Source organism: Podarcis liolepis, assembly GCF_965112155.1.
Source record: "Podarcis liolepis genome assembly, chromosome: 2".
In the NCBI taxonomy this organism is placed as follows: domain Eukaryota; kingdom Metazoa; phylum Chordata; class Lepidosauria; order Squamata; family Lacertidae; genus Podarcis; species Podarcis liolepis.
The window spans coordinates 51,455,765-51,472,458 of record NC_139555.1 but is presented as its reverse complement, the minus strand read 5'-3'; the positions used below and the strand labels follow the sequence as shown (position 1 = coordinate 51,472,458).

Here is a 16,694-nt window from a genome sequence, read left to right as displayed (position 1 = left end):
CTTTACCTTTAATCTAGGTGAAGGTTTCTCAGTTGTTACTACTGTAAAGCAACTGGGAGTGTGAAACCTTGCAGTTCTACAGTAAGTCACTCAAAGACCTGCATGCAAATCCCAATCAAGTTCTGGACTTATGACCCAGAACCCTGATACTTCTTTGGCTTGTAGATTTAAAGGCAACACTTAAAAGCTATCATTTAGAAAGCCAAGACTTCCATAATTAGTTCCCACTTGCACCTTCATCACAGAGGAAATTTGAGGCGAGTATTTAAAAACCCACGTTGATTGAAGCAGAGCTTTCCCATGGAACACTTTTTATTGGTTCTCTGGGCTCCTGAAGATAGCAAAGCACTCTCATGTAATAAAAGCCGGACAATCAGAAAAACCAGAGAGCCCAAAGCCCTCAGAAGTTTCTGAAATGACCTAAAGGGGGCCTCAACGATTTCTAGGGTTAAAGAAAACTGAGCAACAGGGATCCTGGAGGGCAGTGAAAATAGTCAATACTCAAATGAGGGCAACAAAGCTAGTTTTAGCAAAATGGACTGGTTTGACTGGAGAAAACAGATGGGAAACTCCACAATGAAAACTGCAGCAGAGAAAGACATGGCAGCCTTGCAGAAAGAACAGCACCGTGTGGCACAGCCAAAGGATCAAAGGATTTTGGCAAGGTTGTAGCAGCTTTTAGTTTATTGGATTCTAAGCTTGCCAAACAATTCAATTTCTAGGAAAGTCAGTTTTGTATGAGACTTGAAAAAAGAACTGTAAGGAATAAAAGGGCATTTTCTACTATGTTAGATCCAAACCAACTTCCCTCAGCATTCCAGGTGAGCAATGCAAAGCCCTACTTACTACTAAGTAGAGCTCCCAATACAGTGAAGTGTATTGGAATATGTTGCCAAGAAGAAACAAATATAACTTTGAGAAAATAATGCCTGTGCTGTAGGACTGTAGGTTCCATCTCCTGTCTGAGGCCAACTACCACTCTGACTAGACCCAAGCACAGAGTGACTTGGCCATAGTAGAAAAACAACCACAGGATGAAGAGAAAGGAACCCTTTTCCGGATCCCAGCCCCCCCTATATAATTACTCATAGTGTTCTTGGGCTATTTGCAGCTTCAACAGGCAGCTCTGGCACCTCCAAACTACCTATTAAAACAGCAACACAATGCAGTAAACAGCACTGAGCGGAAAAGGTGAGGATTATTTTCAGCAATTCTCTCTCAGGACAATTATTCTCAACCACTAAGCTGTGAGGCTGCGTTAACAGGAAAAGTGGCCTTCTTTGGGACAAACACGAGCTCTTAAAAGTAGCACTGCTTTTTTTAACCTCCTGAGAGAAGGTAACAGGAGCCAGGATTGCCGTTTGATGATCACAATTCACAACAGAGGGGACTTTCATATCACCCAACAACCTCAGTGATGACAGATCACACTTATGGTTGGAAATCACCAAAGGATTAGATGAACATGCCTGTGTGAAGTAGACTCAACGTGACCAAGAAACAAATGGATGCTACGAACAAATATTGGACTTGAAAATGCTATATGGATCTGTGAATTGGTGACCTGTCACTGGAAGAGACATACATACAACATATTTCGCTCTGAAAGAGCCTCATGACTAAGGCATGATTACAGCTAAAGAATGGGTCTACTTAAAATTGCAAATCTAGGTTTTGAACTTCCTCACATTAGCCTTGTTTGTTAGATTGCCTGCTAAGTCACGGATCCAGACCAATTTCTCATCTACTCCAAAGACAAATTTCTCATCTACTCCAAAGACAACAACAAAAAGTTATAGGTCACTTAAGATTCCTTGATATGTTCAGTTATTTGATCTCATGCTCTGCAGAAGGCCGAGCTGTAGGCTGGGCAAAAATTTATGCTCTCTTTTGACTTCTGAAACCGGCTTTGATCCCCCCTCACACAAATACTCACACATCCTTTCATACCCAAAGAACAAGTTATGAATGATCATAGAATCCTATGAGGCTTCCACTGCAGCTCACATTTATTGATAAGCTTTGTCAGACTGTGGAGATGTACTTTAACTCCTGTTGATCAATACATAATCACCTGACACGTCCATTTAGGCCAAGTGGGCTGCCAAGAACAATTACCCAGCAGAAGAAGATTTTTAAAACAGCCTTCCAATTATTTACAAAGAGCTTTAAAAAATAAAAACAAATTAATAGCCACCCTAGAACATGCATACTAGCTAAATTAAGGACAAGTATATATGCACAATGAGCTGGATGGCTGAGTGTGGGATTGTCACTTAAAAGTTTAGATGCCAACACCTTTCACAACTAAGCACCTAAACTTTCCCTTCTAAGCAGCAAATCTAGACAGAATTTTGCAAGATTCCAGATTCCATTAAAAAGAGGGCAAAGGGTAGGATTGACACAACTTTTAAGTATCAGTATTTGCATCTAAATGTTGATCAATGGCAATTTGCATATATTTAAATGAACATGAAAATGTGCAAAAGCTGTTCATTTGTGTCAGATTAGGCAATGCTCCCAATCACTCAACAACTCCAGTTTTTCCCTCCATTAAAGCCACAGTGTAATTTATTCCCATCTATCACCCAAACCTTGAAACCACCACCAGCAAAGCAGTAGAGTTGCCACGTAGCGGGCTGTAAACCATCCTAGTTGGGTTTCATTTGCTTATCCTCAGTGCAATTTAAAGGAGATTTTTTAATAAACATCCCCTACCCACCCCAGCACTCCCCTACCCAACGGGAAGCAGCAACCTGACAAAGCAGTGGCAAGAGAGAGGAGCCTAGACTGCCCAAGAGGAACAGCACGTGTTGCCCAGCAGGGAGGAAACGTGAAAGCAAGGCCCAAGCAACAAGCTGCTGTTACTACCTCTCAGAAGGAAAGAAGCCGTTCTCTGGATAAGTCCTGATGGAGGAACAAAATGGTGGAGAAAGGCAATGAGGACACAAAAAAGAATGTAAATACACAGATGTAAAGGTAATGAAAGATTAACAACTGTGTGTTGTCTCCATTCGGCAAGATGAGGCAGGATAATCATAATACTAATAATGAACTCCTACTGCAAGTGCAGATCTTCATGTGGTCAAAAGGCACCACACAGACACAGACACAGACACAGATACAGATATAGATACAGATACAGACACACACAGCAATCTGGGGAGAACTCGAAGTTCACTGAAGTAAAAACCAAGAACAAACTTGAGCAAGCAGTAATCCTTTGGCAGATCACAGCAACATAGAATATGTGCCCAATCTTCTTGAGCGACATGTGACTACCTGAATCTGCTCCAATATCTCTACCTTCCTTTAATGTTGTGTGTGGGTGTATTTGTAAACTAGAATATGGTCCATGGTATTAAATTATTCAGGTTTGCAGAAACAAAGCTGACCGGTATTTCTGCACTGGGAATAAATAAACTTATTATAAAGTTCATTGTGTTTTCATGCTGGCAAAATTCAGAAGTACATAGTACTCCACTAAGAAAGCTGAAAGAAGCAGGCAGGTGCTTAGCTGCCCTGCAGGGTGGGGTTCCTGGTTTGCTGGTGTTTGGGAGTGCAATCAGCTAGCACTGAGTTTCAGAGCCAATGCAGAAGGATTTGCACGTTCAAGCACAAACTGCTACTGGCAAGCAGGTCTGTGTGTGATTGTTATTCTCCTTTGACTAAAACGGAAGGATGAATCCATTGTAGATTATAGTTGGGAATACTGCCCTTGGAGGTCCTCTGTTTGCCGCAATCAGCTCCAGGCACCAAACAGCAAGCAGAAAAGGAAATTGGTCTTCTTTGACAAATGCAATAAAGAATACAAAAGAAAACAGAACAGCTCAGAACAAAGCCTCCTGCTGATGTTTACAACGATGCATGCCCAAGTTTCGGCTCAAAGCATTTTCTGAACTCAAAGGAAGAGCCCTCTAAGAACACGTTTCACACATCTTGCTTCTAAACAGGTTTCTCTTTTCCCCTTTCTTTCATTTCTTCTGTGCAAACTCTGCAGCCTCTCCTATTATTCACTGCCTACCTCAACCATCATTCAGCCTACAGGCAAACTATATGTAGTGTAAACTGCAACTAGACTAGGTGTTGCAGTGAAAGATGGGAGACATGCACAGATAGGAGTCATAATCAGCTGTGCTGGGGGAAAAGGTGGGAGTGATGCAGCAGCACAGAATATAGCTGCTCCAAATGCCAAGTTAGTAAACAAGACTACTGATCACTCCTACTGACAGCTATTAGCATAAAATTGTTCATCACATGTGCAATACACTTCAAGTGCCATGTTTAACCTGCCTTCATTGACCAAAGCCAACTTCAAAAATGGACAATGACATTTTGGCTAAACAGCAATCCTAGCTACAAACAGAACAGAGGGCTACGGTGCCAATCTGCTCTCATACACTGCTACAGGGTAGAACAGGGTGGGGAACCTTTTTGGCTTCCTGGACCAGATCTGTAATGGGATCACCCTCACAGAAGTAGAAACAAAAGAGAGGATGACAGAAGGACAAAAGTGAAAGAGAAACAGCACTTCTGTGACAAATTCGTCCAATCTCTTCCACCTCATCAAAGAGAAGTACTGTCGTATAATACAGATGGCCTGTGGAAGCACGTGGTTCAGTCCAGCTGTCAACTGGTCACTGGCTGTGGTCAATTCCATTAGCTTTATAAAAGATCAAGAAGGGGAATAAAACAAGCGTAATTGCCTTACCAGATCTCTTCTTTCCAATTGGTTCCCTGAGAAAGAGAAAATAAACTTGATTAACAAGACAACGTAACAAGCCCAGTCTATATGACTGTACGTAAGTTGTTAGCATGAAGAAGAGTCCAAACTTTGGATAGTTCTTGGTCCAGAATCTGCAACTGTATTTATTTTTCTTTTATACCACTTTATATTTTGAGAAATCTATAAGCAGTTTACACATCTCAACAAAAATAACTATATATGATATAAATTTCACATTCAAGTTGGTGCTAATGGTTTATTTATTTTTTATAAATTGTTTCATAAAATATACACATCACTTGTCTGTAAATAGAAACCTCAAAACAGTCCCTGCAAATACAGTGTCTGTCCCTGAATCACCCCATTGTTCCAAGAAATGAAAGCTGTGACAAAGATACCAGCCTTTCACCCAGCCAACATGTGCTTTTAATTTGACAAACGTGCAGCACTGACCCGATGCAGGGTTTGCAGGCAGACTCACAACACCAGCTAAAATGATAGCTGTCAACTAAGCTTTCCCCTCCTTTTAACATAAACTTCTCAGTAAAAGCCTAACTGCATTCACTTGATAGAGAGGCCTCATATTGATGTGGCCATTCTAGCCATGACAGCTATTTCACACAAGCTGCTATGTAGTGGTTGCAATTCCCATACAAGATTCTTGGGACCACAAAAACAGCTCTAAGAACATGTAGCGCACTAAGATCAATCTTTTATTTTGTTACTATAGGGAGATTTACCTCCCGGTAAAAACCACCTGAAAGCAAGCCATGTAAGATGGTTTATTATATACCTGGTATCAACAGAACTGTGTCTAATGAAAAGTTTCCTTTCATTAGACTCATTTCATAGACTAGGCACCCCCAATCTTCGGCCATCATCCCTGACCACTGATCCTGTTAGCTAGGGATCATGGGAGCTGTAGGCCAAAACATCTGGAGGGCCGCAGGTTGGGGGTGCCTGTCATAGACTCATAGAATTGTAGAGGTGGAAGGGACCCAACACATCATCTAGTCCAACCACATGCAATGCAGGAATCACATTTGTGTAGTGCTAAACCAGGTTTAGCATTACCGTATTTTGCGCCCCATAGGACGCTCCGGCCCATAGGACGCACCTAGTTTTTTTGGGGGGGGGGGAAATAAAGGGAAAAAAATTATTTCCCCCCCAGGTGCGGGGCTGGAAGAACCAGGTCGGGGAACAGCGGGAAGGCGCGCTCTGCCTCCCCGCTGTCCCCCGAGCTTGTGGGGCTGACTATGGGGAGAAGTGCGCTGATCCCAGGACTGCAGGCAGCTCTGCGCAACCCTCGGAGCCGGTCTCCCCAGGGTTGCGCAGAGCTTCCTGAAGCCTGGAGAGCGAGAGGGGTCGGTGTGCACCGACCCCTCTCGCTCTCCAGGCTTCAGCGAAAGCCTGCATTCGCCCCATAGGACGCACACACATTTCCCCTTCATTTTTGGAGGGGAAAAAGTGCGTCCTATAGGGCGAAAAAGACAGTAAATTTGAACATGGGCAATGCATCTGCACCAAATCACAGAAAACATTTTTCTTATGCAAAATTATGTTAAGAGCACTGAAAACTGTGACCGTTCACAGGATGTGCTGCAGACTGCATTCCTCTTTCCAGGGATGCCAGCAACAGACTCTGGCGAGAAACAGCTGGCGCTCTCATAGCCTTAGAAACCAGACATAGGGGCCAAAGAGCAACTCAATAAAACATATGGATTCAAGTAAATTTCCTGGGTCTGAGGATTCTCCAATACAGACAGCAGCTCAGACAAGATGTAATAATGTCAACCACAGCTTGATCAGCAAACATGATAGGAAAGGCAGAAGCCTAAAGGATAAATAGCCAATCATATGGAATCCACAGTATTACATACACAAGCAGGCATGAGCCTGGTTCCTAGGCATGTGAGCAAACTAAGGTTTACACAGTTTGTCACTTCGCCAGAATCTGGCCATGTATGTTTGCTGAGAACCAGAAAAGTGTGGGGGTGGGGGTGGTACGGGGTGTAGACGTCAGAGGCTCAGGCTTGCTTGTACACATAACACCAAATCAGTTTGGCATTACATCTAAACCCCATCAGAATCTCATGAAGCAGACAATCAGCAGAGGGGCAATAATAATCAAGACAGTATCAGCCTTAAGCATTTTCTTTACTTGTTTGGGCACCAGTGGAGACAGAGATTCCAATGGGGACCCAACTGAGTTCTTCCTGTCTAGCATACAATTTCAGTGCCTTGAAAAAGGTTGCTTTTCATTCTTGTCTGCTAAATGTATTAAGTGTAACACATCACTTCCCATCTCTTTTCTGCTATGCTTCCTGTCTGGATGAGGAGGGGGAAGGGAGCCTGCACTTTTATTTTCTTGCCAGGACCTTCTCGGGTTGACCAGATACACCTCTGAGAGCAGTAACTCAAGACAAGACAGGAAACTGCAGTAAGCTTGCAGCAACCTGCAGCTTCCTCCCCTCTGCCAATCACCCCACTCTGCAACAGGAGAAAGCAGTGTGGCATTGGCCCATAAAAATGCCTCTTAGAAAGGCTAACAAGTGAAAGAACATGGGGATGTTACATGTTTTAGCTCACAGGTCTGTTTTCCCAGGGGCGGAGGGGGATACTAATCAATCTGCCCTAAAATAATTACAGAACCCAGTCATTACCAAAAATGAGGACAATCTTGAAACAAAACCAGTGTTTGTCTTTGCATCTCATTCTAAGAAAAACAAGATCAACAAAGTGAATGCTCAAAACAGAAGGCAAGTCTTCATTTTTTTCTGGCCAAGAATGACTACTAATGGGAGACTTTCAACACTTGCTCTATACAGAAATCTTGGTACCATCTTTGGGCTTCTAGGAACAAACCCTAGGATGTTTAGAGAACAATTCTCAATAAAAAGTTGATGTCTTCCATAACAGGACACAAAACATCTGCAATTGAACTGAGCACTCAGAAACAATCTCTAGCACAATCTGTCTCATGAAGTTATGTTTGTGCAAAATATATACAGCCTGAAAAATAGGCTTAAATTTTTAATATATAATATAAATTATAGTCCATATTGTACCACTTCCAAAATGACGGAAGGTATTTGATATTGCTCATCACCAGCTTCAAATGTAGCACATAGAAGGGTCAATTTAAATTTGACGGATGGGGATTACACAGAGGCCACTTAAAAATGAGTGCTTCACGTTTCTGGAGTAGTATTTAGAAGTCTCTTAGCCTGTGCCAAGATGGTAGCTATGGTGCCCTGAAGAGAGGCTGCATATACATGGGTGAGTGTGTGGTCATATTCTTTTACAGTTACACAAAGCACTGCAGAGAGAAAAATGAGTTTTGGCAACTTTCACATCAGCACCATCACATTTAAAACTGACCCTAAGTAAAATCCTGTTAATTGCAACTGATGCAAAAAATGGAGTTTGACCAGACAGCTCACATTAGCTGAACTCTTTTTCTGACCCATCTTTCCTCCTGGCTCCCTCGCTTTGATTTACTGGCACTGCTGCAGGAAGCAATCAGTTACTACAAATACCGTTTCAGCCTTCACCTAGCTATATGTCTCTAAGTATGCTATACAATAGCAAATTCCTTCTATGAAATGTGGCTCTTTTTATAGCCAAAATGACACCATTTGTGCACAATAGGAAGGCATTAGACTCAGCAGACATTTCTTTGGGGAGGGAGGGAGCTTACAAAAAATCTGAAGGGGGGACTCTGCAAAACAGCCACCACCAACAAGGACTGAGCCTGGCTCAGCAGGCAAATAAGGTCAGCTGACTCTGTGTATGTGTTTGTGTGTTTATTATTTATTTTAAAAATCTATAGTCCCACTTTTCACCATCTAGGGCTCAAAATGTCTTATGATTATAAAAATAAACAAGCACTGGTGTATGGTGTAAACATTGGTGTTCCATAGAATCAGGGAAGGCAAGCACAAAAGCCACCCTGGAGTGGTTCAAACATACACACAGAGGCAGCCTTGAAGAAAGATGGTAGAAAGAGGATTTTAAAACTGTATTGCTGACCTGCAAGCAATAGCCCAAAGGATTAAGCCAAAGGAATCTGAGAGTTTTAGATTGCTACCTTAATCAAAGCGTGGCTGCTACTACATCCAGTTTTTCTAGGGCAGAAACTAAATAAAGATAAGGTCAAGGAAGGTGGTTAAAGAACAAGCTAAGGCTTAAATCAGGTATGAAGGAGAATAACTCAATCCTTTGAAGAGAGTTCAAGAAAGATGTTGACAGTGTGAAGCAGCTGTGAAAAAGGCGAATTCCATGTTGGAACACTGTGTCCCGTTCTGGTCGCCTCCCCTCAAAAAGGATATTGTACAGCTGGAGAGGTTGAGAAAAGGGCAACCAAAAACGTTTAAGGAGATGGAGCAACTCCCCTATGTGGAAAGACTGTAGAATTTGAGGCTTTTTAGTTTAGAGAAAAGGTGAGTAAAAGGAAACATGACAGACGTGTACACAACTATGTACGGTGTGAAGAAAACGGATAGGGAGAAGTTTTGCTCCCTCTTTTGTAATATTAGAATGCAAGGCCATCCAACGCAGCTGAATGCTGGAAGATTCAGGACGTACAAAAGAAGGCACTTCTTCACGCAGTGCAGAGTTAACTATGGAATTTGCTCTTCCCGCAAGACTTAGTGGTGGCCACCAGCTTGGATAGCTTTAACAAAGGGACTAGACAAATTAATTCACTATGTATCTTTTGAGTTTAAATTCTGTGGATGTTTGAAATTCTGAACATCCATTCCAGAGGCAAGGCTCTGATGCTGTGTAATCAAAGCACAGGCTTTACACACAACCCCCAGAGACCTCCTATTCAGTGATCCTGCAGATCTATAGATAAGGCACCAAAAATTAGATAAGCCACTAGAAATGTTTGTCAAGCACATTCCACCACAGATCTGTAGCTGCAGACAAAAATCTCGCATCTCCTTCTCCCTGCCATGGTGTAACTCACAGTGTATTATATTTATAGTGTTCCTTTTAAGAGGAATGGCTCTGCCCTCGTTAACATTACTGGAACACAGATGACAAGGATGTACACAGGTCTCCAAGACAAGTTACGTACTGGAAAGAACAAGAAGCCAGCAAAGAGCCTAATCTGTCCTGTCTGTTGCTTCTCTCTGGTAGAGTACAGCAGATTGTTCTTAATAGCCACTTAGGAGTCTGTGCATGGAAACCTCAAGGCTCTCAGCATGAGGACTGTTAGCAGCTAAATCCCTTGACTCAGCAATGGCTTTTTTGTCGCACACATCAGACTTTCACAGCTTCACTGCTGCGCTCCTTTATGCCACTAGTGGGGGAAGGGGGAAGCCTATTTCAACTTGAGAAAAGAAAAGAATACAAAGAGGCTTTCAGTTCCTGCGTGTCCTGGGACTTTCACAGATCCATCCAAGCAGCCTTACTGCTTTCCTAAACCAGTAAGTTTCAAAAGTTGTTACTAGATGCCCAGTCTTGCCTTCCCACTTTGTCCATGCAACCTTGGGCCCAATTAGATGACCAGTCCTAACCAACATGGCTAATGGCAAAGGGTGATGAGAGCTGGAGTCCATCGTCATCAGGAGTCCCGTGGGTTCCCCATCCTTGCTCTAGCCCACAAAGGCTTACATAACTATAAATATGTTTGCCTAAAGCACTAACTGGAGCCTTCTTTTACTTTTCTTTTTTTGAACAGAAGTCTCTGATTGGTTCACAGGTTATACCAAGCCAAACCATGGTTGGCACTAATGCACAAGCATGTAAGTTCTTGGAGAGAAGAGGTCTGTTCTTGATTTACAGCCCATGGTTTGTCTAGAGGAGACAAACCATGGTTTAGCTCCAAGTAGAACAGCAGCAGCACACACAGTGCAGAACTGCAGGGCCAGCTGTCATCTTCTGTTCAGGAACATGTGCATTCCTGCTAAGCAATGGTTTCGACTTAGTGTTATGTGAACACTGAGCCTGTACAAGTAATCCTCTGGAACTAATGTAATTGGAAACTTTAATGAAATCAGGCTACAATCCTGAATGCATAAATGAAGCAGGAAGAATAATCTGTTAGGTGGAGGAGTTTTTAATATGAACAAACCATTATTAGAAAGATTGCTATATTTGGCTTTCAACATGATAATGTGTGCTTCACCTCACCACATATTAGCTACTTTATGATAAGGCATCTTCCTTTTACTGCAAGACCTGGCTCCAATTCAAGGTCCCAAAGAAAGTGTTTATCTCGCCCATGAGTTATGACATCCGGCCAAGCCCCAGATGCAGCACTACAATTCACCTAATTGTGGGTTTCATCGTGTGATTGGTAGGTTTGAAGCATATCTAGTGGTGCAGCACTGGGAAAGCCACTTCCGGGCCTGCCCCAGGAGGTGGGGTTGCGGGCATCACGCCCTTCCCCACATGTGCGGGGGCTGGTCTCAGCCCCCGCGAGAGCTAGGGAATCCCGCCCGGCCACGCCTCCCGGCCAGCCAATCGGCTGGCTGGAGGGGGCGTGGCTTGCCCTATTTAGGGCCGGGGCGGAGGGGGGCTCGCCCTCTCTTCCCCGGCTGGATCCACGTGGGAGCTCCTAGCCGACGTGCCTCAGCGGGAGACTCCCTCGATCAGTGTTAACCCTTCACCGTGTCTCCAGCAAATGGGCTGGAGCCGGATAGTCGTTAGGACCAATGCCTAAGCCAATGCCTCTCATTCCTGAATTCAATAAAGTTGTGGCCTAATTCGCCCAATTAACCTTAATTATGGTGTCTCGTGTGTTTATTTATCTTGGTGGGGGGCGGGAACTCGCCACGCAAAGCCACTTCCGGGCCTGCCCCAGGAGGTGGGGTTGCGGGCATCACGCCCTTCCCCACATGTGCGGGGGCTGGTCTCAGCCCCCGCGAGAGCTAGGGAATCCCGCCCGGCCACGCCTCCCGGCCAGCCAATCGGCTGGCTGGAGGGGGCGTGGCTTGCCCTATTTAGGGCCGGGGCGGAGGGGGGCTCGCCCTCTCTTCCCCGGCTGGATCCACGTTTCCCCACCCTCCCTCCCTTTAGTTGGGGCTTTAGGCAGGTCTGACTTTGCTATGGGCTTCGGCCTGTCGCCGCAAGGGGCATGGTAGGAATTTTTCCCAATCGGCAATTTCCAGCCTTTTGGTTTTTCGCCTACCTCGTAGCAACTCGTCACAACTCTTCGGCATTGGCGGTAGGCATTGGAAGAAGGGGTTAAGAGGATGTGTGGGGGGGGGAGGAACGCCATCACCTCCCCCCAGTGAACGAAGGGTGGTCCGTTAAAGGACTCCGGGGGGCGTGGCCCTGTCCAAAGCCTATGGAGGTGCGGGCCAAAGGCACGCCCCAGAGCGGTGACCCGGGGGAGCTCCTAGCCGACGTGCCTCAGCGGGAGACTCCCTCGATCAGTGTTAACCCTTCACCGTGTCTCCAGCAAATGGGCTGGAGCCGGATAGTCGTTAGGACCAATGCCTAAGCCAATGCCTCTCATTCCTGAATTCAATAAAGTTGTGGCCTAATTCGCCCAATTAACCTTAATTATGGTGTCTCGTGTGTTTATTTATCTTGGTGGGGGGCGGGAACTCGCCACGCAAAACTGTTCATACCAGTCCCTCCAGAGGAGAGAGTCAAGGACTTTTATTAATTAACATTTTGAATTGTAGCTAATAAATATCCATCGAGTATTCCAGCTGGGCCATGAAACACAACAGAGATGTCCTTGAGACACAACAGCAGCTTGCTGCTGGCAGCCGAGAGGAATCTATTAAGCCACTCAGAACGGCAAGTCCTCTCTTTCTTATTATCCTTCTAGCAAAAGGCCAAAGGAAACAGCAAAGGGCTCACTCCATTCAGAGAATCACTACACAAGGATGCATAAATTAAGCCTCACTCTAATGTAATTATCAGGCACAAGAACACAAATATTGTTGTTTATTATATTTATCCATCCTAGCTGCTCAGATGTATAAAAGATTTATCTGTGAATGTGTGACAAGAGGTTTCTGTGAGTACCAATTAGCTTATCTTAAATTTAAGATTATTATTACAGCAAGAGGATAAGAAGACAAAGAAGGAAGTACAATTACCTCCCCCCCCCCAAAAAAAAATTGTGCCTAAGTTTGTAATTCAGGCAACGTTTTCCATTCCATCTATAAAGGAGAATAAAGGAGAACACCTTTTTCCCAAATAAGCAAAAAGGACATTTTCTTTTAAAAATTGACTCATTCAAACCACAAGCCCCCCCCCCCCCACTTTTACAAAAGAACTATTCAATTTCTACTTCATTGTAGTTCAGCTTCCTGGTCAATTTCAGAAGAAATTCCACATAGGAGACACTGAATGGGCTTTGAAGTTCTTCAATAAGGAGGACTATTTGGAGGGTTTTCTGTTGAAGGGAGAGGTGGTCTTGGTTTCCCCCACACAAGGACATTCGGACTTGCAGCAGCACCTCTGAATATTGGACTTGTAGATTTTTTGCATATTGTTAGTATTACAATGGAATGAATAAAACAACATATAGTAAGGCAGGTCATATGGAATCAAAGAGAAGGTTAATGCAGGAAGGTTCAAAGAGCCAGTCCCCAAATATGAGTAGGTAGACAGATGTCAGAAAACTGTAAAGGAAGGAACAACTTGGGCTAGTGCAAGTATTTATCTGCATGTGGGATCTAAAAGAAATTCCACATACAGTAGAGAGAAATCTAGCACATACAAACTCCATGGTCAGGAGCAAGACTGCATATACTTGAGACTTGGTCTTGTTTGTGCAGTAAAAATGAAGTCTGGGCAGGCTCTGAACAAATGCCTCTTCAAAATCTAACCCCTCCTGTCTACAGTATAGAGCACTGAGGTTCTATAAAGGTTTTAACAAAAGCCCACAGCATACACCCACTTCCAGAATGATGCAGAAGCTATGCATGATGCAGGCCTGTCTTCAACTTATGTTTTTCATTGCATTAGTTGATGAATTAGCAAAGGGACATAGGGTTAATGGGCAAAGTCATCTTAAATGCAGGATGGATGGAAACATAGGCTGACAGCATGTTATTAGTTAATGGGTACTAAGCCCTTGCACCAATCTAATCAACTAACTGGCAGTCATAAAAGAAACTATGACAAGCCAAGACGTCAAGAGAAATCAAAGAGGAAAAGCAATAACAATATGCGCCCAAAGGCAAATGGAAACATAAAGCCTGCCTGTATTGAAAGAGAACAACCCTTTGCGGCCAACTTGGGTGCTGAAAGACTCCATGTTCTAACACAGATAATGACAGAACTCTCTCTTCTCATTCCTCTGAAATACACATTTCTCCATGTCAACTTGCACAATCTATATCTTTGCACAATTAAGTGCTCTAGTGTCATACAAAGACAGAAATGAGATAGTGGTTGGTGTCTTATGCTCTGAATCCTCAACAAAAGAGCTTCTGGCCTCAAGCAGCTTATAGTCACAAGACCGTGTTGCGTCATGCAGGGGAAAAAGAGAGAGATTGCTGATGTTCCTTGTTTTGGGTGGAAAACAAACATGTGGTTACTGTTTGTCAGAATAAATTGCTCAAGAAACTGGCAACAGGAAAACAGATTTTGCTTGGGGTTGCTCCTAAATTTTAAAAAAACCACTACAGGCTGTAGGCAACCTCCATTGCTCTGGGTGGAGAAAGGCATCTCTGACAGCTTACTGTGCATTTCTGTAAAGTTATATGGTTGTGTGTAATTAAGTCCTATCAGGTGAAATAAGTCACATCAGCCATATGGCTCTACTCTGAGTATGACTCAGATGGATATGTCCAATGATGTTTACTATCCAACTATGAAAGTTCAAAGGCCAGTGATACTGAACAGAACAGATGCGGATAATCCTCTGTATGCCTGTAAAAATCAGTTTTCTTTATTCTTTGCAGCTAAAATTATCTAGGCAAGTGGCTAGCATGTATGATGTATTCTATTCTGTATTTTATTTTGTTGTAAACCAGTTGAATCTAGGATTATAGGTGATTCACAAATATTTTACATAAATAATAAATAATAAGGATGATGAAACTGACACACATGATTACGGTGAGGGAAGGCAGGCAGCAAGATAATCACTTACTGAATAAATGCATTTTGGTACGGGGGAATATAGAAGGAATGCATCTTGGCTCACACAACTTTGTTAATAGTTATAACAGAATTTGGTTTCTAGCACATAGCAGTTTCACTATCATATTATGTGTCAAAAGTTTCCAGTTACACTTAGACAAGCTCGTAAAAGTTCCAGCTATGCTTTAAATTGTATTTAATCATGATAGTTACAATCCATATATATTGGTTGTATGCACATAACCACATCTTATGCTTTTGTATTTATATTTCATAGTAAAAGTTCAATTTTAAAAATGTGGGCAAGTAAATGAAGGGAGTGCACCTCCCCCATGTATTGGAGAAATTGACCTCACAGATATAAAATATCAGATTTCAAAGTGGCAGTGACTCTCTCTTTAATGAAGCTGCCTTTATTTTGATCGGCGGTGGGGAACTAGAACTCACCAGCAGGTCAGATTTTTACCTCCCCCACCCCTCACAGGCCAAGTATGACAGGGGGCTGGAGCTACATGTCAATCATCTGATCTCACCATTATGCCAGGTGGTACTTTTTGCTTGCATGGATCTTGTGGATCACTTCTCAATGGGCTCAGCAGGACTGGGCAATCAGCTGACCAGTGGGTCTTGCAAAGCCTTACACACAGTGTTTTACATACAGTTTTGCAAGTGACTCTGATTGGCAGATGGCCAGTGCCAATAAACCCCTGTTCAGCTCAGACAGGTCTTAACCTGCCCTATACATGACATCATATATAATGTCAGGTGTAGTTCAGGGTTCCATGGCTTGGCTGAAACGGCCTGGAAGGCCAAATGGGGAGTCCTGGCAAGTCTAGGCTCACATGTTGGAGGTTCCCCACCCCTGAATTTGGTAACTTAAACACTGGATAGCTCACTTGGTTAGAGTTGGATGCTGATAATGCCTAGGTTGCAAGTTTGATGCCCATATGGAACAGCTGAATAATCCTGTATTGCAGAGGCTGGACTAGATGATCCTCAAGGTCCCTTCCACCTTCCAACTCAGTATGCAACATAGGCTGCATATTTCTTTGACCTTCTAGCTTTCCCATTTTTTTTCATTATTAACTTATCTTTTGAGCTGCTTCATTCATTCTTCAATAGTGTTTTTTTAAAATCTGATATCTGTACTATATGTTCACTGATGTTATGTGACCGCATACCTGATGTGTGAGGTTTCTGTACTCTGGAAAATATGAAACACAAATGCTGCTGTCTTTTTTTAAGGAACAGGGTTGTTCATTGGCTACATATGTCTCTCTCTCTCTCTCTCTCTCTCTCTCTCTCTCTCTCTCTCTCAACATTTCTGAAATGCAGCTGTGTAAGCTACTTATAACAAACTTACTCTTTGGGGGGATTTAAGTCTTCTGGTCTTGTCTCAAAGAACCGAAGAACTTCATCGCACTGAGAGATATATGGTGGCAGCTGAATCAGAGCCTGAAAAACAAAACAAGACACACATTTGGAAAATGAAGAGCTGTTTTGCCAATTGTTAAGTGTGTGAACATGAGACAATTTGTGCCTAGCCCAGCTAGAAAATCCAGGCACATTCTCTATCCACTGTGATCCTCCATTGCAAAAGTTTTCCTGGAACTTTAATTTCCAAGTACAGATTCTGATTTTATTATTATTATTAAATAAGTAAATCACTACAATCCCTGCTTAGAGGCATTCGACAGATGTAAAAAAAGAAAAGCCAGCAGCAGTGTCCTAGCACTTTTTACAACTAAAGCACTGGATTTTATGCATAGTTTTTTAGCTCAATAAATCTACATTAATTTCTCATGCATTGCTTAGAGCCCGCACTTCTATTTATATGGAGATACTGCATTTTCCAAGTAAAGTTCTTTGTGATCACAATTACTATTGCACATAGTGTGAAGAGCCT

The 16,694-nt window shown here is 43.1% G+C and overlaps 1 protein-coding gene across 6 annotated transcripts in view; it reads right to left on the bottom strand.

The window, feature by feature from the left end:
• The window catches only part of SH3PXD2B (SH3 and PX domains 2B), a 116,665-nt gene that overhangs the window by 25,815 nt on the left and 74,156 nt on the right, over nt 1–16,694 (bottom strand). For 3 of the 6 annotated variants that reach the window (XM_083483488.1, XM_083483489.1, XM_083483486.1), the window contains exons 5-7: nt 16,152–16,243; nt 4,712–4,737; nt 2,872–2,907 (exon numbers count right to left, since the gene is read on the bottom strand). In XM_083483488.1, the coding sequence (XP_083339614.1) occupies nt 2,872–2,907; nt 4,712–4,737; nt 16,152–16,243 (154 nt within the window). The remainder of the gene's footprint in view (nt 1–2,871; nt 2,908–4,711; nt 4,738–16,151; nt 16,244–16,694) is intronic. The other 3 variants (XM_083483490.1, XM_083483487.1, XM_083483491.1) reach the window with 1 other exon arrangement.